This window comes from Microcebus murinus, chromosome 1 (genome assembly GCF_040939455.1).
Source record: "Microcebus murinus isolate Inina chromosome 1, M.murinus_Inina_mat1.0, whole genome shotgun sequence".
Classification (NCBI taxonomy): Eukaryota; Metazoa; Chordata; class Mammalia; order Primates; family Cheirogaleidae; genus Microcebus; species Microcebus murinus.
The window spans coordinates 74,184,494-74,207,462 of record NC_134104.1 but is presented as its reverse complement, the minus strand read 5'-3'; the positions used below and the strand labels follow the sequence as shown (position 1 = coordinate 74,207,462).

Below are 22,969 nucleotides of genomic sequence, written 5' to 3'. Positions count from 1 at the left end.
GAGGTTGCTGTGAGCTAGGCTGACGCCACGGCACTCACTCTAGCCTGGGCAACAAAGTGAGACTCTGTCTCAAAAAAAAAAAAAAAAGTTGGTCTCATATGAGTTGAGAGTAGACTTGTGGTTACCAGAGACTGGCCGGGGGAGGAGGGGGGAGGGGAAGGGCGATAATGGGGAAATGTATGTGGGTCAATGGGCACAATATTACAGTTAGAGGGGAGGAATATTTTTGGTGTTCTATTGCATAGTAGGGTAATATTATAGTTAACAATAATGCTTTGTATATTTCGAAATAGCTAGAAGAGAAGATTTTGAATGTTCTCACCACAAAGAAATGATAAATGTTTAAAGTGATGAATATGCTAATTACCCTGATTTGATTATTATGCAGTGTAGACATATATCAAAACATCACATTGTACCCTATTACTATATATATATTAGTATGTGTCAATCAAAAATAAAATAACACTTAAAAACTGGAACTTCTGTATAACAACAGGGGGAAAAGTCTATAAGTTTTTAAAATTTAAACTTAAAAAAGTACAAAACATTAGAATAGATATTTCAAAAAAAGAATAGCATATAAGTATATAAAATAATACAGAATGAATGTAATATAGTTTTATTATATGTAAATATAAATTTTAAAAGTATATGAAAAGATGCTCAAAATCATTAATCATCAGAGAATTGTTAAACCACAATGAGTCCTACTACATACATACTAGGATTGCATAAATTAAAAAAAAAAAATCCAAGTGTTGGCAAGGATGTGAAGCCCTCATATATTGCCAAGTGTCAAGGTAAAATAGCACAGCCTCTTTATAAAACAATTTGGCATTTTCTTAAAAAGTTAAATATATACTTACCCAGCAATCATACATCCTAGATATCTATTCAAGGAAAATAAAAATGTATGCTCTCACAAATATTTGTACATAAATGTTCATAGTAGTTTTTTCATGTAGAGAAAAATTGGAAATGATTGAATTGATAAATAATGGAATTCCACTCAAAGATAAAATAGAATGCTGATACATGAAAAAGCATGCATAAGTCTCAAAAGCATTACGCATAAGCTTATACACTTTATTTTCCCAATTATGCAAAATTCTGTAAAGATAAAACTATAGTTTTACAAGTACATGAATGGGCCTAAAAAAAAAAAAAAAAAAAAACTATAGTGAGAGAAAGCTGGTACATGATTTCCTGCGACCAGGTATTGAGGAGGGGATTAACTGCAAAGAGCTAAAGATAATGATAACAGGGAGTCGGGGAGACTGGGAATATTCTATATTTTGATTTGATTATAGTAGTGGTTACACAACTGTGTGCATTTGTCAAGTCATCAACTTGTACACTTAAAAATTGATGTGCTTTATAGAAAAATATACCACATAAAACAAAACAAAAAAACCCGCACAAAAAGGATAAGTTAGGTCTTAGAATTAAAGAATCTCATCAATGTTAGGGATCAATTTAGAGGTGACTTTTAAAAATTATATATAGAGAGACATTAGAAGAGGCCATATGTGTTCAAATTTTTAGTCTTTGCTGACTTGAATCATTAGGGTATTTAAAAATCTTGGTGTAGATCAGATTCCCATTTTTGCGATCTTGCAAAAGCCTGGGAAATTGGAGAAGATGATAGTGCTCACTGATAAGGAATAAGAGAAATAGGCAGATCTCAGGAATTGTTAATACAATATAGGCCAAGGGGACTAAATTTAGTACTGGAAAAAAATATTAAAGGTCATCACAGAACCAATTTGCAAACAATGAAGCAAATAAAATAGCAGAGACTTGGCTTTGTAAACAAGCAATTCTGCCAGACCACTTCAGCCCCTCTAGTTATTATTAATAAATGGCAGGCCTGGTAGTTTAACCAAAAGCAATAAACATAATGCATCTTGGCTGTAGTCAGATATTTTGATTTACTCAAATATGAAACTCTCATCACTAAAATTGGAAAATACTGTCTACAGTACCAGATACAGTCCTAGCTGAAAAGTGACATCTGAATTGTCCTTGCATGGTGTGGAGAATAGAGGAAAAATAAAAGTGTACCAGACAGGGAATTGCACTTTGAATTGTGGGTGATGAATGTATATTTTGTTTGAGGCATTAAAGAATTTGTATGCGTAGACCATGGAGTAGATAATGTGGAGGGGGGGTGGGTGTGTGGAGGAATCAGAGAGAGAGATAGGGCCAGAATACAAAGGGCCTTATAAAGTCCTTAATAAACCATGTTAAGGAGCAGGACCTTATTCTCGAAATCCCCAGAGCCATGATAGAAGTACCGACAGACAGCTGAGCTAGTACAAGAGTCCAGGTCAGCTTTCTCCTAGCCCAAAGTTTTTTCAATTCTATCTCTTGCTTCTTCTCCCTACAATTAAATGAGCAAACATTAGACTGAGAAATAAGTAAAATGAAATTGTTGATATTAAGTAGACCACTTTTGAGCTCCAGTTTAATGTTAGAGAAGATTGTATACATTTTAACTTGATTCAGAAAAGAGCCACTTTGTTGGAAATTAGAAAAATGTAAGAGAACAGAAATTCATATGGCTGAGTTAAGGGAGCAGAGAAGAGACACTTGCTCCAGGATGTGGACAGACTCGTGTTCTAGTTGCTAAGCGTCTCTTCTGTGTGACTTCAGACAAGACCTTTCTGTGCCCTAGCTTTCTTATCTATAAAATAGGGACAATAGTACAGGTCTACTGTCTGTTATCTGCAATTCTGAAATTCAAAGAGCTCTAAGAAATAAAAGTTGGTATGGTTTTGTTTTTAGTTTCTAAGTTTGTGGCCTACTCATTTGGAGGTGAAACCCAGCCCAACCGATGAGGCTTAACAGTCATTTCCCAGTCAGTGTGAATTATTTGTGATTTCTGCAGAAATGTTAATGTTTGATCATGGGGTGCTGCCCTAAATTCTGCTGGAAGTGCTGATAATATATGCTATATGAACTTTGCTCCCTTTCAAAAATCCAAACAATTCCGGATTCTGAAACTTCTGGCCCCAGGGGTTTCAGATAAGAGATTGTATACCTGTAATGCCTTCCTCATAGCGGTGTGTGAAGATTAAATTTCTTACAAAGGAATTCAGTCAATGATGAAGCTATTTTTATTATTATTTAAACTCAGAAATTAGATTATGCACCCCCATCTGTGAGAATGAGTGAGGGTCAATACTTGATGATGTTTAGCCTTATTCTTAGTGCTTTTATGCTTTAGTCTGGCAAGCTTGATTTATAGTATATTAATTATTGAAATGGAATGTTTCTCTTCAGAAACTGTCCTACTTTGAATACTTACCCTTCATTTTTGCAATCTTTACATACTTGGAAGGATGCCTTATTTGCCTTCAGGTGTTAGCTGACAGGCGTATTTTTCAGTCATCTTTCCTAAGGGTCACCTTATGAAATTCATGTTTAGATTACGTATTATATATCTCCTAACAAAAACACAAATGGATATGCTTATTCTTTTGGCATTCTCAATGAAAATGAGTCCTTAATATGTTCTAAAAGAATGTTTGTAAAGTCATTGGTTAAAAACACAAGAGCAGAAATATCCATCTAGAGTTTATCCAGCGTTTCCCAAGTAAAATTTTATTTTTGTGGTAGAATCTTGGCATGATTCCTATTTCTTCAAGCTACGTAAAATCCTCTTGCTGTGTTTAATCCATGGCCTGTGGGCATGGAGGGCTGATTTTGCAATACTATTCTGGCATTGGGAAATTTTTAACTAAAAATTTCGTATACTGAAATACTTGGGAGAAAAGAAAAGATCATTTAAATAAGTGTTATATTTCAAAAGGAAGAGATAAAACAGTCATTTAAAACATGGATTTTGGTGGGGTATTAGCTTTCAGAGAGAGTTGGGGTGGGACATTTCAATAATGAATCTGTTTGCCACTCTGGCTCTGGCTCCCCTGTGTCTTTGCCCTGGAAGGATGTTGCTGCCAACTTAGGATTGCAACCTGTGTGTGTGTTTACCCTTTGTTTGGATAAGTGTTACTAGGTGCCCCACTCTTGGCCAGCAATCCCAGTGCCTGGGTGGTTTTGCCTCAGCATCTGAGAGAGCAGGAATAGAGTGATGGGGCATTGACCCCGAGAACAGAGGTGTAAGGATTAGAATGAAGACTTGCTTTTCTGTTCAGAGGTGAGGAAGAGGAAGCAACACAGGATAGGACCTTTTTTTTTTCTATTTGGTTCTAGGTCTCATGCTTTTCTCTACCCTATTTTGCCAACTCTACAACCAACTAACCACCAATGAACTTTCTCTCCCTGAAGACGGAAGAGTGGGCAGGAAAAGTTTCACTCATTTGTGAGTGAAAAGATGTGTATCTGGATTCTTTCTCTGCTATGATTAGCTGTGTTACATTAGGCCAGTTATTTGGAGGAGTACAGGACTGAAAGGTCTATTCTAGCTCCTGCATTCCCTTACGCTCAGACCATTTAGAAGATTCATGCAATAGTTTGGGAGAGCTCTTGCTTTGCAGTTCTCAAGCTGGTTAACCTCAGGTTAAATCTCTCCAATCTCTGCTGGATATTCCATTTAAAAAAAAAATTTCATGAACCCTAACTCGTATGAGTCTCTCTAGAATATTTTAAAGGCTGGATTAATTATAATCTGCTAAGCAGAATGCTGTCTCTGTGATTTATTGTTTAATATTACTCAATATGTGAAAACACTGTTTTTCCATTTAGTTTCTGGTTATCTATGAAGCTACTCATGGTATTAATCATTTAAACCCCCTCTGAGCCTCAGTTTCTTCATCCTACAGAGAAGATATTAACTAACAGAAAATAATGGCATAAATGTGCTTTGATAATATAAAACCTTTTGTAAACATAGGATTTTAAGTACAATAGCAAAAAATTATGCATTTGATTAATGAATATGACTTCCTCTAGTAAGATTGCCATATATCATATATGTAGTAGCCAGTGACAAACATGAGCTATAAAGGCTATAAAATGTGGATATATTTTCAATGTTCTGATTTGGAATGTAACAATATCTCCTCTCGGTTGTCTCTTTCCCTCCACTCTGGCCCCATCTCTAAGCAGTATTCTACTGAACTGAAGAAACTGTACTGCCAAATTGCGAAGACATGCCCCATCCAGATCAAGGTGATGACCCCACCTCCTCAGGGCGCCGTCATTCGCGCCATGCCCGTCTACAAGAAAGCTGAGCATGTCACCGAGGTGGTAAAACGGTGCCCCAACCATGAGCTGAGCCGTGAATTCAATGAGGGTAAGGAGCATTGGAATCTGTAACTGTTCAATAAAGTTCCTTGAAGGTAAAGATCCTGTGGGTATTTTTGTTTGGAACCTGCCTACGTGGTTCAGACTTCTGCAGTCTGATTGCAGCTCAGTCTGTGTTTTTGGTTGACAGTGTCCAAAAATAATGATAAGTAAATCTGTGACTTTCACAGTGGTTGAACTATTTAATTTAACATTAGTGATTACTAGATGACCTGGACTACCTGGATTGGTCTACTCCCTACTGCTTCTTTCCTTTTGTAAATGAGAGAGTGTAAGGAGAACAACATGGTAGCTGTTCTTCTTGACCCAGGATCTGCTATTCAGCTTTAGCTTCTTTCCGAGAGAGACTAGAGGACTCAACCACACAGGGCTGGGGAACCTGTGGCCTTAGGGCCACATGTGGCCTCCAGATCCCCAAATGTGGTTCCTCAACCAAATCCAAACTTCACAAAACAAATCAAGGATTTGTTCCGTAAAATTTGGTTTCAGTCAAAAGGCTGCACTCAAGGATCCAGAAGGCTACATGTGGCCCTAAGGCTACAGGTTCCCCAGCCACAGAGGGGAATAGTCAAATGAAAGAGTGGGAGTCAGGGGAGCAGGTATCTCGAGGGTCACATTTAAGCTCTATGTCCATGAATATGCCATGCCCTAGCTTCTGACTCTCAGATCCAACAGCTTTGGAGAAGGAATCACTATTTTCAAAGATTCCCTTAAATTTGTTATAATGGTTCCATGAAGGGAGACTAAGTAGAAAATACTGAAAAGTGGAAAGTAAGATAGGGGAAAGCATAAGGAATCATAAAAGAATGATGAGAATGAAGGAGGGGTTGGAAGTTAGGGTACTTTATAGGGAAAATACTAAAAACATAAAGATTGGTAAATAGAATATATAAATACAGAGAATATAATAAATTGTAGAGAAAATTAACAGAGGAAGAAAGAGAATGGATAGAAATTTTAAAGTAGAAAATAAAGTTAAAATCTTCTTAACCCTACTTTTTTTTACACATTAATTCCTAGTCCTTGTCTACATGACATCATCCATACATTTCTGTCTTGTGTATCACAACAATATGCCATAAACAATATCCCACATAGATAGGCTCCATTATCAGTTTACCTAACTGTGTCCCATCAAGATGATAATATTTTTAAACTGTTTTCTCATTTTTGGACTTACAGTTGTTTTTAGTTTTTACCGTAATAGATGATGCTGCAGAGAACATCATGATACATTTAGCTTTTTACTTTTATTGACTTTTTTGTGTGTGTAACAGAACTACATGGCCTAAAGCTTTATGAATCCCAATTCCTAGAGCATCTTCCTTTTTTGTGTATCAAAATTCTGTAAGACTTTGCCTAAGTTCTTTTTAAAACCTACTTGTCTTTTATTGTCTCCAACCTGGGACTCCTTCAGAAAAGTAAAGCCAGCAAGTTTCTTATCATTATAACCAAAGCAAGATTTAAAAATGGATGAGGAGAAAAAAATAAGCAAAGTGAAAGTCATAGCCTTGCTATCTTCTGCTTAATTAGTATCCTTGTTGGTCAGACTTCCAGACAACATTTTTAAGAGTTGAACTGTTTTTCTGGAGTTTTTTTGTTTTTTATTAACTTGCCCTTTTTCCTTCCATTTTCCATGGAAGCTATCAAAATGCTCTCCATGGATGAGTCAAAGATATAGTTATTGAGCTCTGTAAAAGCTTGACTTGCTAACCTTAAACTGCAAAGCATAGGACTGTTCTCTTAAATATAGATGAGCATTCCAGCTCTTTCTGTTTCTATAAAGGTTGAGATACCTCCATGCATTATATTAGATATCTGGCAATAGGATCTTCTCCTTTTTCAAGGATGTATATTTCCTTTACTACATGTACCATTTCTTTGGCCACCAACATTCTGTCCATGAAGTTTCATTTTGTTTTCTTTATTTTGAAGGTAAGGAATTATTTTGTCTTTTTCTATTCTGCAGGACAGATTGCCCCTCCTAGTCATTTGATTCGTGTAGAAGGGAACAGCCATGCCCAATATGTAGAAGACCCCATCACAGGAAGACAGAGTGTGCTGGTACCTTATGAGCCACCCCAGGTAAAAAACAAATAAATAAATAAAAATATACAAACACACACACACACACACACACTCACATGTGTATATATAGAGAGAGATAGCAAGAAAAAAAGGGAGAGGAGAGAATGGGCAATCTTGAGAGAGCATTAGTTTCAGCAACAGGGAGTGTTTCTAGCAAATATGTAACATTTTTTGTATTTCTTTTCTCCCTATTCTCCACATGCCTTTCCTTCAAAGCTCCGAAATATATACCGAATTAACTGGGTAACATGGCTCTGTGCCCATGTTCCCATTTTAAGGGCAGATAATAATTGAACTGGGCTTATACATGGCATTGTTTTATCCAGCTTGCAATTGCACTAGGAGTGGATGTAAAACGGGAATGGATGCAAGTATTTTTACACTAGTCAGTCAGTGGGATAGCTTAAGAGGAATCTCTTAAAGTTTGAATGAACAGATGGCAGATTTGTAAATCTATTATGTAAACTGGAGTCTTGTGGTAGTAGGGAACCCAAAGTTCTTTGGTTTGCTATCTTGCTATGTGGACCTTTGCCATGTGACTCTCCCTCTCTGGGCTTCAGCTGTCTTACCCATAAATGTGCACTTTGGACCAGATTATTTAATTCTGAGAATGTTTTGAACTCCAGAGTGTTATTAACAGAAGTATATATTCAAATCTATGTCATAGTATTTTATCCACATAGGGAAAATATCCTTGGAGCATTGCTACTGTTTTGGTAACTTTTTCCAGCTTTCTCTTTTCAGTGATATTCTATATGTAGTGTAGCCTATTTGAATTTGGTGATATGGACCAGCTTGCAAATGAACAGTATCAAAAATCAGTTACAGCCTGTCTTACCTAACATCATGTCCAATGTTGCAAAAATCAGTTTTAAGCTTCCCAGGAGGCAAGGCAAAGAAAAATCTATCATGAGTTTCAAAGTTGGCCTTTCTAGAAGGAAGCATATCACTTCAGAATAGGAATGCCTTAAATAAAGGGAAGAATTGAAAAGGAAGAGGATCAGTTCAAGCCATTGTTAACAGAATTTTTCCCCCTGTGCTTAGGTTGGCACTGAATTCACGACAGTCTTGTACAATTTCATGTGTAACAGCAGTTGTGTTGGAGGAATGAACCGTCGTCCAATTTTAATCATTGTTACTCTGGAAACCAGAGAGTAAGTGGCATATGTAGAACTGTCGTTCTCCAAAAAATCATGGGCAGAGAGAGGGCAAAGTGAAATTGTGTCTGCTTTATCATTAACTTGGCATGTATAGCAGCGAGCTACCCTTGATTTTGTCCTTTGTACTTTAAATCCTTGCTGTAAACACTTACATAAAAGATCTAAGAAAGCAGAGACAAATGAGGGTGGGTAGAGGGAGGAAAAAAGAGCTGGGAAGGTGTGCAAGTGGCTTCATACCTGAATTCTTGACATTTGACTGGAATTGTTTCTGATTAGACAGTGTTTATTTTCATGTGGCCCCCAAGGCATTTGACAGTTTCTTTGAATAAGTCTGGGCTGCCTAAGGGGATTTTATCCTGAGACATCCACTGGCTTAACTCAAGTTTCCTTCAGAATATGTAGCTAAATACAGCTGTTCAGCTAATGGCTTGGAGGTTCTTTGCAGAAAAAATGGAATGTTATTTACTAATATTGCTTGTGGCATGTAAGCACTTTTGTGTTCTGCTGAGTGCTTTGGCATCCATCCTCAAAGCAGCCATGGCTGAGCTGGTGGGGGCGATGGTGCACAGGTGATGGTCAATGTTGGAAATGGAAATGGGAGAACTCCAGGAGACCTTTAAAAGTCTTTGAATTTAACCCTTCATCCCATTTTTTTTCCTAATTCGTAGTGGGCAAGTCCTGGGCCGACGTTGCTTTGAGGCCAGGATCTGTGCTTGCCCAGGAAGAGACAGGAAGGCAGATGAAGACAGCATCAGAAAGCAGCAAGTTTCGGATAGCACAAAGAATGGTGATGGTACGAAGCGCCGTAAGTAGATGTAGTGGCCAAATGGGGTAGGGTTGAGTTCTTTCTAGATGTTGGGGCATGGGGTGATATTGGAGAATCTGCATGATAAGACCCATGAGCTTTAGCAGAAAGTATGACTTGAGGCCCCAGAACCAATGGTATTAGGTACAGTATTTAAATGGACCCCAGGTTTATAATCCAGCTTTATAAAGGCAAATAACCATTGTGAGATTTCTGTATCAGGAACTTGGTGTGTGAGGCACAGTATTGGTGTTTATTAAACCTTCCTGGTGATTGTAGCTACAGTTTTAAAACCAGTGTCTTAGCCTGTTGGTACCAATTTATCTTTTCGTTATTAGTGTTAGGGCTGAAAATAGCATCTGTTCACCTCATGTCTCTATGAGAACAGGAAGATTTGGGGTGTATTTCATCAAACACAGTCTACAGAGTATGCATCTAGGTTTCATGGAGTCTTTACATGTATGACCTTCTTGGGGGCATCAGTTACATCATCAGGTGTTTTCAAACTTGTATTTTAATCAGTCAATGCTTTTCAAAAATGCAATATTTCAAGGGACCTACAATTCAAAATAAAGCAGAGCTGCTCCAGTTGAAGAGAATGGGATTTGGGAGTTGTCTGTAGCTCCAAGCTTTACCTTCAACTTCCCCTTGCTGATGAAGTTCACCTCCACAGAGTCCTAGGACTTCACTTACAAAGTTTGAAAAACACTGATCCCCTGTGCTTCTTGTGGCAAAATTTAATTCTAGAAGGTCCCTTGAATAAGCCTGATATCACTTCAACAAGGGTTTAAAGTATACTACACTATGGCTTATTTTTGAAAAAGGATTTAATCTTAGTATTGATTACTATCCAGAAGAAATAGAAATTATATTATAATTTGTGGGAGAACCCATCACCATCAGCTTTTAACTATTTGGTATGATATGCTTTTCCTGTTCTGATCATTCCTCAGAAATTCATATATATGTTAAAAATTTTATGCATGTACACACATATACATATCTATCTATCTCTGTTATAATTTTACTCTTGAGTCTGCATGGTAGCCTAGTTCCTAAGCTCATTCCCTAATCACTCCAGTTACCTACAAATTAATGACTTTCAATAAGACATATTAACTAAATTTTGGTAGAAGGATCATCTCTAAATTTATATCCTGAATGTGGTTTCTAATGTGGGAAACCTTAAGAATGTATCACTCATTAATTCCCTAATTTTGCCATTGGCAAAACAGCTTCTACAACTTGCATTACTTCCTTGGAAGATGAATAATCTGAAAATTAAAATGCAAAACCAGTTTATCTCTTTTTTTAATGGCTGCTCACAGACACACATCAGGAATACATGTGGTTTCTTGTAGCATTACTTAAGCCAAAGACTGATTCTCATCATCTTTGACTTCATTCTTTAATTTATTCTTTCCCATCTTCCCCCTACCTCTTTATTGCTAGGATCACACTCAATGTGAAATCAATTGTCACCAATTAAATGGGCACTTAGGACTAGAATCTTTAATCTCACAGGTGTTGCTGGTGCTACTGTCTGTTTAATATGCATTAGTAAATCTTACTGATATTAACATTCAATTATTAAAGATATCAAATACATATTTAATATGTTTAGTATGTGTAATTTCTTCAGAAATGTTCCTAGGATAACTTACATTTTTCCTCCACCAGCTTTTCGTCAGAACACACATGGTATCCAGATGACATCCATCAAGAAACGAAGATCCCCAGATGATGAACTGTTATACTTACCAGTGAGTCTCCCTTGGGGGTGTTCATGGTTGCTTCATGTTAACCTTCTTTAAGTGATCTTTTACTATATGGTCACCTTCTAGTTATCTGTGGAAACGGGAAAGGTGATGTCTTCGTCAGTTGAGACTGCTGCAGTAAAGTACCATAGACTAGGTGGCTTATAAATGACAGAAATTTATTTTTGCACAGTTTTAGAAGCTGAAAGTCTGAGATTAAAGTGCCAGCCTGGTTGGTTTCTGGTGAGGGCTCTTTGAAGTTGCGAACTACCATCTTCTCTTTATATCCTCATATAATGGAAAGGGTTTGAGAGGTCTCTAGGGTCTTTTTTTATAAGGGCACTAATATAATTCAAGAAGGCTCCACCCTCATGACCTTCTAAAAGGCCCCACCTCCTAATGACATAACATTGGGGATTAGGATTTCAACTTATGAATTTTGGAGGGACACACACATTCAGTCCATACGGTTGTTGAGAGGAGGCTAGTGTTATAAAACAGAAATAATATATGTTTTGAAAATTTAGGAAATTATCCTTTCCTGCTACAGTTCTGGAATAATAGTGTGAGCTTCTATACTTACCCCCCCACCCAGTTGAAATCACCCTCCTAATAGAACTTTTTCTACCCAAATATTTAAAATTAATTTGTACTTCATTATTGGAGAATGATAAGATTATGCTAGACAGCATGGCCATACCAATTTAGGCCAAAAATTTTGTCATAAAGAGTTCACAAAGTTGATAATACAGCAATTATAGAGTTGACTGTGATTTCTTTCAGCGAGTGGTATAAAGAAAGCCAAGCAAGGCAGAATCCTCCATTACAGTTGGCCCTCCCTATCTGTAGGTTCCACATCTGCAGACTCAACCAATACTTTTGCAGATCATAAGTGTTAATACTTGAAAAAAAACCAACATAAAATGTTATTTTAAAGAACAATACAATATAATAATAAATAACATAATAAAAAATACAAATACAAAAACAATACAGTATGACAACTCTTTATATAGCACTTACATTGTATCAGGTATTATATATAATCTAGAGGTAAAGTATACAGAGGACGTGCATACATTACATACAAATGCTATACCATTTTATATAAGGGATTTGACCATCTGAGAGTTTTCATATCTGGGGGGCCAGTGGGGCAGGGAAGGGTCCTGGATTCAATCCCCTGCATATAACAAAGGATAAATGTATACATAAATGGCCAGGAGGCTTTGCCCAATTATGTAAGAATCTCATTTTTTTCTACAAGCAACATTAGCCCCCTTGAGGTCACAAATGAGGTCACTTTATTAGACTATAGTTGTAGTTAGTTGAATTCTTATTCCCTTAGATATTTGCTATTGAGAGTGGCAGTGAAGTTTTGGTGACCAGTATAGCCCTTGATGCCATCTAAAGTGACATAAGATATGGGCTGACAGGGCCAGGAGATTTGACTATGAGCCACCTCCCTGGGATTGAACTAAAGCAACTAAACAGGTTTGGGTGTGCCCTACCTTCTTCCCCATCTTCTTTGGGCCCTGACCTTCAGGGAAATAGATTGCCAATAGACTAATCAGACAGTGAGTTAGCTGAGACTCTCAGTGTCTTGCTTCTCAAGATACATATGGAAACCAACTAGTGACCTTTAAGTAAAACATTACCCTGATATACTAAATATTTCAAAAGACTCAATATGTTTTCAGCTAAGGAGATAGAAACTACTTGAAAAGCTATTTTAAAATTTCAGTTTGTACTAATGAAGAAGGTACCCCTATAATGAGTTAATCTTAAGTTTAGTGAAGTATTTAGCCAAACTAAAGTTTGTGTGGGGGGGTGATAACTCTGTTAAGTTAGCATGTATTTAGTTGGTGTTTGTTGAGTGGCAAATATGCTAGACTGGGAGCATTTAGAGATCAGTAGGACACAAGAGCTTGCCTTCTACTGAAGACACAGTTATAAGGTAATATAATAAATGCTTCCCTAGAACTAGGTAGACATAGAGCTGTGGAAGCACAGAGAAAGGACCAAAGATGTAGGCTTGAAGAGTAAGGTCAGCAACAACTTCTCAGAGAAGGGACTCCAGAGCTGGGATGAGTAGGAGCCCAACAAAAAGTAGAAACATCTTTCCATTTCAGAATTCTGACAAATTCTGCCTTTCATATTCAGGGTGGGGAGAGGCAGGTGTAGTGCCTACTGTGGAAATTGTAAATAGGCACTAACTCTCAGGGCCATGCATATGCCCTAAGTGTCGATTTGCCTCACCCTAGTTTGACCTTGCTCATATTTCTTAAAGCTTTAAGAGACCTTCTTAAAGATAGAAACACATTTTATACCAGCTGAAAACTTTTGTCCTACTAGATATAGTTATGGTCAATTCTCATTTTTTAAATGTTGGTAATGTTTTATAAAAGCACTGCAAAAACTGTTACTCAATACAGAACCATTGCTCCTAAGAGAAATGCAGGACTAGGTTCCTTTGAGCTCTGGTCACAACATTTTGTCAACAGATCAACATATAATCTTGTTTTATGTGTGTTTCTGTTTGAAGACATTATTTAATTTATACTGATACTGTTGACTTATTAACATTGAAATCATGGCCAATAGCACTGTAACTCATGCCTACATGAAGCTTATCTAACACACATGTTTTCTCTGTAAGGCACATCATGGTCTTCTTGCACTTAGAAATACTAGATAGAACTTCAGCACTATATGTGGGTGTAATTTTAAATAGTGAAATTACCCAGAAAAAGCACAACATTGTGAACTGTACTGCACCAGATAGAACATGAAAATAACTCAGGTTTATACCAGGAGAGCTGAAATAAGAAAACAGAGCATCTCCTTGTTTGACTTCAGCTGGGAACTTGCACAGGCGACTCAAATATTTTGTCACTCTACACACATCTGCAGATAGCCACAAAAACACCAGGAGTATTGATTTTCATGTTACAAATAAATGTTAGCAAGTAGGTAAATTTGCAAATACAGAATCCATGAATATAGAGATTGACTGTGCTTCTAACAGTTCGACAGTTTTTCATTTTTCCCTCTCTTTCCTTCTGCTCACTTACATAGGTGAGGGGCCGTGAGACTTATGAAATGCTGTTGAAGATCAAAGAATCCCTGGAACTCATGCAGTACCTTCCTCAGCACACAATTGAAACATACAGGCAACAGCAGCAGCAGCAGCACCAGCACTTACTTCAGAAACAGTGAGTGTATTGACTGTCAGCTTGTCATTTTAGGAGGCATGAGCAAGGGTGACTGTTTATTGGTGTCAGTAATGGGGTGATTGATGGGCAATAATGATGTGAGGCAGTGGACTACAGTAGATTGAGATGAAAAAAAATAGATTGAGATGAGCTGGTGTGGCAGTCCTTTTTCAATTTCAATTTTTTTATGTGCCTTATAAACTTTCCTTAGGAGTTCCACCTGTGTTCTGAAATTGAATTCAAACCATTTCTGGTGAGTTACAAAGAAACTCACACTGAGTTCTATTTTTTTCTGATCCATACACGTCTATCAATAAAACAATTTTGAGTACATGCTGTATTCAAGTAATAATGGGTATATTTAAAAAAAATCTTTCCCTATCCCAGTGGATCATCTTACACATCTCCTGGGATGTACACAATCCACTTTTGGAAGTACCATTATGTACTAGGGATAGCAAATAGGTTTCATCATAAAGTGTAAAGTGACTTGTTTGTGTGTTGTGTTGAGAAAGGTGCTAAGACCTAGTGCATGCTTAAGAAAATATCTGAGTACAGAAGGACAAGGTAGCATCATCTAGCCACAGTTTAGCATACCTGCTTTAGATTGTTTTCTAGTAATACATTGTGTTACATAAATTAAGCCAGAATTTGCAAACATATTACCATATACATATGACCTGTTTATATGTTAAGTTTTACCTTGACTCTTGGATCTTTAATGATGTTGTTTCATGACTAATAAGAATAGAGTAGCGCTTATGAAAGGATGGAAGCCTGGCCAATCGGAACTCTGTTTATATTTACTTTTCTGTGGTTAGGAATAGTCACTTGTTAGTTTAATTAAGATATTATATGTGTGCTGGAAGTATTGCCAGAGTCTCTGTAGATAAATGTAAAATATATACATTTTGAGCCCTTTAGAGTAATCCAAACATTCAACATTTCTCTTCAGGAAAAATAAGAAATGAAATTAAAAACTATCTCACCTGAGGCAAAGATTATCTTGTACACCAAAAAGGCAAATGAACAATAAATAATGGATCATTTCTGATGTGTTCTGAGCTGTTATAGGGCATTAGGTATGGAAAAGGTAATAAAGAGGGCTTGTTATTCTCTTTTTTAATTAACATAAATGCAGTTGAGGAGGCTGGAATGTGTCTCTCCTGCCAGCGGAGGCATCCTCTGAACACCTGTTGGCTACAGGGTGGGGTTGGCAGCAGAGGGGTAGAAAAGAAGCATGCTCTCCCTTCAAAGGATGTTAAGCTACTTGAGCATCTAAAACCCTTTTTGGCCAGGAGGGATCTCACCATTTACTTTCAGCATGAAAGTTTTGCAAATTGTAATTATATGGTGTTATATGTAAGTCTGAGCAGAAAGTTTAATCAAGTGGTTCCTTGGGAACACAGAGTATTCAAAGGAAAATTAGAACTCACGGTTGCAGACACAATTCCCATTGCCAACCATATGAACTCTTTGGAAAATCAGATGGAAATATATGTTAATATATTTAAGTGCAAAATGATTTAGTTCTTAGAAAATTATACAACAGGGATCAAAGAAACAGAGACCTGTAATCACCACATACAGACCCAGAGGGGATAAGTACCTTCTCCTAGATATGTATGTTATAGCATTAAGATATTTTCTCAAATTGCCTTCTGTTCACTCTGGAAAAGTTTGACTCAGTCAAAATGACCCCAGAAGAATGACACAGTAACAGTATCAGCTGAACTATTTGCTCTGTGTTACTGTTTCCTATTTTTTTCCACCAGTTAATAGGAAAAAGTCTGACCAGCTAACACAGAGATTGGCTACCTTTTTTTTTCATGTAAAGCACTGGTAATAAATATTTTAGGCTTTGTGGTCCATATGGTCTCTTGTAACAACTCAGCTCTGAAATGCAATTGTAGCACTAAAACAGCAATAGACAATGCATAAATGAATGAGAGTGACTGTTACAATTAAACTTTATTTATGGGCCCTGGAATTTGAAACTCCTATAATTTTCAGATGTCACAAAATGTTATTTGTTTGAAAATATTTCCTTCCTCCCTATATTTAAAAATGTAACAACCATTATTAGCTTATAGGCCAAAGTTGGTCATTTTGTCAGTCCCTCTTATATATAAATGATTGGCTCTTCTTTCATTGCTTTATGAGGCTCAGATTTTATCTGATAGTATAATTGTATGTATATTCTAGGGTAGAAAGATATCAAAGTGTTTTAGAAAATTCTAAAGTTATTTTTAAAGTGACATTTCAGTATCTAATAAAAATGGCAGCAATATTTTATAGTGATCTCTTTCGTCTGGGAAAGGGAGGCATGCCCATCCAGATATAAAATATAGTTAATGACACAACCCCATTGTCAGATAAGGCTAGAATAGTTTACTTGATTCATGCAACAAATTATTGAAGATCTGCTTTGTGAAAGCATGAGGATACAGATGAGAAAGATGGGATTCCTGCCTTCCCATAGTTTACAATTTAGTGGTCAATTCCTAACCAAAACACTCTTTGAATTTTAAGAAAGCTCAAGAAATTTATTCTCAGTGTGGCATAAGTTAATAGAACAATTTTAAACCATTTCTATAGGTCATATAAGAAAAAGAACAGTTTATTGTCATGTTCTAGAGACTGGACGAGCCAGGAGGATTGACATCATTCACTCAGAGACTTATGCCATTTGTGTTTGTTTACATGGTACACATGAAAATATATAGTCCTGTGTTCCTACATGATGAATTATCTAGTACTTAATGTCTGACTGGCTTGCATTGCTCCAAAGGAAAAATTTTTTACTATCTATATTTCATAAAATAATATATTTCATCAGAGAAGCAAATACATCTTAATATTATGTTATTTTAGAAAGTCCAAAAGATTTTAGGAACATATTTTCACTTTTTTCCATGTGTGGCTGCAGATAAATAGTGGGAAATTAGCAGTTTCATAGCTCCCTGGTGTGTTCATTTAAATGTATCATGTGCATGTTTTTGAGTGTATCTCACAGCTGTGATAATTTGTGCATGGAAATCTAACAGACTGCAATATTAAATCTTTGCAAAATATAGACATTTGTTCTAATTATGTCTTTGTAATATTATATATACATGGGTCTCCAATGATTGATATGCATCTCTATAAATTCTCCAGTTGCTGTATTCTTCAGCTGAGTTTTTTTTCAGCTCTAATTTTTATGCAAATCTCCAAGAAAGAGCATGAATGACTAGACAAAGAAAAATGGGATTCTAATTTCTTGGCAATCAATTGAAAAGAACAAATCAGCTTGGAAATTGCCTGTAATAGCCTGTGATTTCCTTTCCAAAAACATAGTACCAATTTTCTGCTGGTAAGGGATCAATTTTTTACCTTTCTTTATAGTACAGGGAAAATTAGAGGGAAGGGAATATACTTGCTACAAGGTGGCAGTCAAATATTTTCAGTTTAATTACTTCTATTAGTTTCCCACTATGTGTTTTCTTTCTGCTTGCTTTTCATTTGTGCACGGTTTTTCTTTTTTAAAAATTTCTTCACAGTTACCTTCATGATCATAGGCTTTATGGAAGATGGATTTTACAGAATTGCTGTGAATCAAATTGTTGTAGATACAAGTAGGCTTTATACTCTTTATGAAGAAATTTGATTTTAATTCATTGGCCTGCATTGGTATAAATAAAGGGAGTTAGGTTTCTAGAAGCCAGAATCAAATGTGGGGACAAATTGGGCATAGTCTAACCCCCTTTCCTTTATAATGTCAAGAGGCATTAACTCTTACGATAGTTTTGCAGAAGCCACATAAGACCTATTTTCCAATCTTTTGGCTTCTATATATATCAGACCAGTATTATTTCTTTTTCATTCTTTTTCTATAATTTCCCCTTCTTCTTGGCTTTCATCCTGATCTAAGGCCAACATCACTTTGTCACAATTTTGCTCAGCCTAACTCTTGCTTCCCTCTGGAAAATTATTTTTGGGCTCCTGCAGGATACATTTTAGTTAAATTGTAAGACTAATCTGTGACATCCTGAGGAACCCTCAGTGTTTCCTTCTCTGTTGTGATCACTTGATGATCATGGCTCAATAGTAATACAAGTCAGAGAATACTGGAACACAGCAGGATCTTCAAGACCATAGTTCCAGCCCCTTAGACCACAGCTGTAGAAACCTGAGGCCTGATGAACTACACCTGTGATTTTATAGCCAGTTCATAATAAAACTAGGACTAGAATCAGATTTAGAACACAGAGCTCTTTGCAATGATTTGGTTGCTTCATTAGTTATGTAAGTTGTAATTATATAACTAAAGCATCTATTCTCATTTCTCTGTCTCTCTTTTCAATTAGTTGGTATTTATTCTTGCTGTTTCAGTTTAAAGTCCTATATCTGTAAGCTCATTTGAGTATGGTTGTCTTCAAGAATATTGACATTTTTTCTCCCTCAGATTTACTTATCTGAGGGAGAAGCAAGCAACAATTCAGGATTATCAATGTATAAGGGAGCAGAGGACATAAATCTCCAAATTGATGGAAGCTATTAACAACATATTTATAAGTCTGACAAAGAAATCCTCCACATTTCCAGAATATTTGTTTAAAATTGCTACCTTTATAGGTAAAAAAAAAAAAAAAGATGAGTATTGGCAATTTCATATGATTCAACATATATTTCTTACGAACTTCACAAGTTTTGTTGTTTATAAAGTTACTTTTGGGCTTCATAGTTGTGTTATCAAGTTGTCAGGGCAGAGATTTATTAGCTCTGAATTAGTAATAAAGAGAAAACTTAAAAGATTAATTAAACTTAGCTAGATTAAATAACTTTTATAAGTTCTCACATTTCATTGCAGAATTAGTCTCAATTCTAGGTTTGAAAGTCTGCACCCCTGTGAGTTGCATACTCTTACCATGGCTAGAACACTAGTTCGATTTCTATATGTTGTCTCATGCCAGTCTTTACTTCAAGAGAAAACCCAAACTGTAATATTCAAACATGGAGTCAAAGTTTCAGTTCCTTGGTTGACAGAAATTGCCTTTCTACTAATTTGTATTTTAGTATATTCTGTTAAGTTGATATCATTTCTTTCTGGTAAGATGATTTACTGAATCTTAGCACTAACCAAGCAAAAATGGCTTTGTTCCTTTGAAAGAGGTTACCAAACATGATTCAAAGAGCCAGTCTGGGAAACAATCCCCAAATAGTTCATGGCGTTGCATAACCTTTAGCAAAATATAAAGAATTTGTTCCTGGCATCCTTGTGGCACAATTGATTCCTTCATTATGTAAAAGTTGCTTTCATGAGTTTGTTATATGCATTTATAGGCCAAGTTTGTGACTGAAAGGATTAACATATTTATCCATCTCAATCTGGGCACCTGCAAAATGCTCATTAATAGTTCTTTACAAATGCATGATGACACAGCCCCCATACTGATAATATCATATTTCTTCATACTTCGTAGTTACCTAGACAAGAAAAATAATGAGGTATGATGATTGGGCAGATGACATTTTACAAAAGATTAAAGTTTATTCTTGTTTCTACATTCCCTTTTTCAATTAATTGAGTCCAGTAAACCATATGCTAAGCACTGTGTTAAGCACCTTGACCTGTCTTGTCTCAGTAGGTCTTAAATGAATCACCTTGTGGAACTTGGTGATTGGCCCCAGGCTGATGTCAGAAGGAATCTAGGAAAATGCAATTTTTATAAACTCCACAGTTGATTCTGATATGTATTCCTCATTAACTACTACTGCCTTATCTCATTTCTTCTTCATAAAAATCTTGAGAAGAAGTCTCTGAGTAATTTTAAATGAGGATCAAAAGGGAGGAACAAAAGTAGATTTTCAGGCATTCTGTTCTGTCTATACTATGATCATGAAGGTTTGAGGAATGTGTTTCTGTATTCAAGTGATTTGAATATTTGAAGTCCTAAGCCTTCATCTTTTCTTTTCTCTGGTTCCTCTCTGCAGTCTCCTTTCAGCCTGCTTCAGGAATGAGCTTGTGGAGCCCCGGAGAGAAACTCCAAAACAGTCTGACGTCTTCTTTAGACATTCCAACCCTCCAAACCGATCAGTGTACCCGTAGATCCCCATCTCTGTATTATAAGCCTGTGTGTTTGTTGTGTTCCCATGTGTGTATGTTTATACGTGTGTGTGTATCCAGCCCTCATAAACAGGATTTGAAGACACTTTGGCTCTGAGACCCAATGCTCAAAGGCACACAGCCACTAGTGAGAAAATCTTTTGAAGGGACTCAAAAGTTTACAAGAAAGGACGTTTTCTGCAGATTTTGTATCCTTAGATCAGGAAACACCGTGTTCGTCTGTGAGCTTTTTGTTGTTTCCTGGGAGGGAGGAGGTCAGGTGGGGAAAGGGGCATTAAGATGTTTATTAGAACCCTTTTCTGTTTTCTTTTGTTGTGTTTCTAAGACTCATAAGGAAGCTTTTGAGCAGGTCTCAAACTTAAGATGTCTTTTTAAGAAAAGAAGAAAAACGTTGTTGTCGTCTGTACATAAGTAAATTAGAGGTGACAGAGAGATCCAGTGGGGCCCTTTGAATGCTGGTCATGCAGTAATGTTGTTAATATTAACAAACGGAGATGTCAGGTGTACTGCTGAACAGAGCGGTGATAATTAACACCCATTTGCGGGGGTGAGGTATTCTTCTCTTCTTTTGGGAGATTTGCATAATTAATGTCCTCCTCTCACGTGTAGGTAGAAAGTTCATTAATGCCATGTCAGATTATATCTTTTCCACCATATGTCAGCTCTGATATGATACAGTTTTCTTTGCATATGAAACCCTGAAAACCTACCACTAAAACTGTTGTTTACACCCCATGGCAGGTAAACTTATTTTGTGGTTTTAATAGAAAGATAAAACCACCCCAGGAATACTGCCCTAGGCAGTTGTTTACTATTATTCAGTGCCCAAAATGAAGTTCAAAGTCCCATCACCAAATCTATGGTTAATTTGTTTAATTAGAGCTCCTAGTCCTCAATCCTACCTACCATAAAACTAGCCATATGACTGACACTGTTCAAATGCATTTATTCAGGAGACTTATGTTTTGATTGAGACCCAAGCAGACATGTGTTAATATCAATACTCCTGGCCTAGAAATTATAGAGTAGATAACTGAAAGAGTTTAGAAAAATCTCCATTTTTTTTCATTTTAAAAGTGTACTTTCAAATAATAGCATATAGACTTTAAAAATCTATCCTGTTTCCCCATCTCCCCACTTCTAATCACCAGTGCTGTATTTTCTATGTCCCTACAATGATTTCTTGTTATTGAGGCTGTTGCTTTATGAATGTGTGATTTTAATTTTAAATAAACTTTTGCATCTTGGTTTATCTTGCAGTTTTTTGTTTCTGTCTCTCTTGCCTTTTTTCCCCCTTGAATACTAGAATATTCTTATGTAGGTGTTTGAAGTACCATATGTAGGTCTAAAGAACAAGAATCATAGAACAGCCATTTTGTTCCTATCTACATTTCTTCTGTCAGTATTTGGTGTTTTTATTTAAGATTCTGTGTCAAGGTCATCAGTCCTAAAAATTAATCTTTAATACAAAGCCTAATGCCTAAGCTAACTTAAAAAAATATGTTAGTCCTATGATGAGTTTTTAATTTTGTCACAGGGAGCCAGGCAAGGTAGAATCATTTATTGATATCTCAGAATAAGGCTCAAGTTGTATCTTAATTTGCCAAATTTTCTAAAATGAATTTAAATCAAATCCAAATTTTTAAAATAACTTGGTTTCTATGAAATGTACATTAGCAAATATTTGGCCAGAAATCCATAATATAACCTATTGTCCAATTTTCTAAAAAATTACAATATGTTCTGAGCTTTGAATAATTGCTTTTAAAAACTTACTGAGTTTTTCTACATAAAAACAATCTAGTAGCTTAGATAAATGCTTAAGAACAAACAATACTTGTTGCAATATTTTCAATTAGTCTAATAACTCTAATTCACAAAGCCCTTACAGGATTGGTGAGTATGTTTCACTTTTTAAAATTTGCTTTTTCTTTCAGAGGGTTTTTTATTTTCTTTCAGCCTATTTTTATGTAAGTTTTGATGTGTATCTAGTAACTTAGATATAAATTTACATATTTGAAATGATGGAAAATATTTAAAAATTATGATTGACCCATCTAGAGAATAAATGCTGCACTGTCTTTAGAAGCAGTATTACCCAGCTAGAGAAAAATGTCACAGGCAGACAGAACTGAATAAAATTTATAGGAGACACAAATTCTTTTTTGATGTCCCACGTCCTCCTTTGTTCTGACCTTTCTCAGGCCAGGGGTGTTCTGCTCTTAATATCCCTTTCTCCTCTCAAATTCTGCACTCCACAAATAGTTTGGTGAGTTACATTTAGTGGAGGTACTGCTAAAGTCTACCAAACAGTTGGTTTTTAATTAGCAATGGGAGACTTAAGCCCAAAGAAGGAATCTAGTAGAATTCCAAGCATCTACTGGAAGGTAGACAGGATAACTTGTGTCTTCTCAGGAATTTTAATATTCTACCACCCAGATAGTCATTAGAGTTGGAATCAAGAAACCTGATTTTAATCCTAGATGATATAAAACTATTTCTAGCTCTGAAATTTGAAATTTTATTCTTAGCAATGTGTACAGAAGGTTATATTGTTAGGGTTA

The 22,969-nt window shown here is 36.1% G+C and overlaps 1 protein-coding gene across 6 annotated transcripts in view; it reads left to right on the top strand.

Annotated features, from left to right (window-relative positions):
• The window catches only part of TP63 (tumor protein p63), a 208,829-nt gene that overhangs the window by 171,740 nt on the left and 14,120 nt on the right, over positions 1-22,969 (top strand). For 3 of the 6 annotated variants that reach the window (XM_012745184.3, XM_012745180.3, XM_012745186.2), the window contains 6 exons: positions 5,074-5,260; positions 7,241-7,356; positions 8,404-8,513; positions 9,188-9,324; positions 11,005-11,087; positions 14,160-14,296. In XM_012745184.3, coding sequence (XP_012600638.1) covers positions 5,074-5,260; positions 7,241-7,356; positions 8,404-8,513; positions 9,188-9,324; positions 11,005-11,087; positions 14,160-14,296 — 770 coding nt within the window. Of the gene's footprint in view, positions 1-5,073; positions 5,261-7,240; positions 7,357-8,403; positions 8,514-9,187; positions 9,325-11,004; positions 11,088-14,159; positions 14,297-20,272; positions 21,903-22,969 lie in introns of those variants that run through there. The other 3 variants (XM_012745187.3, XM_012745188.2, XM_012745183.2) reach the window with 3 other exon arrangements.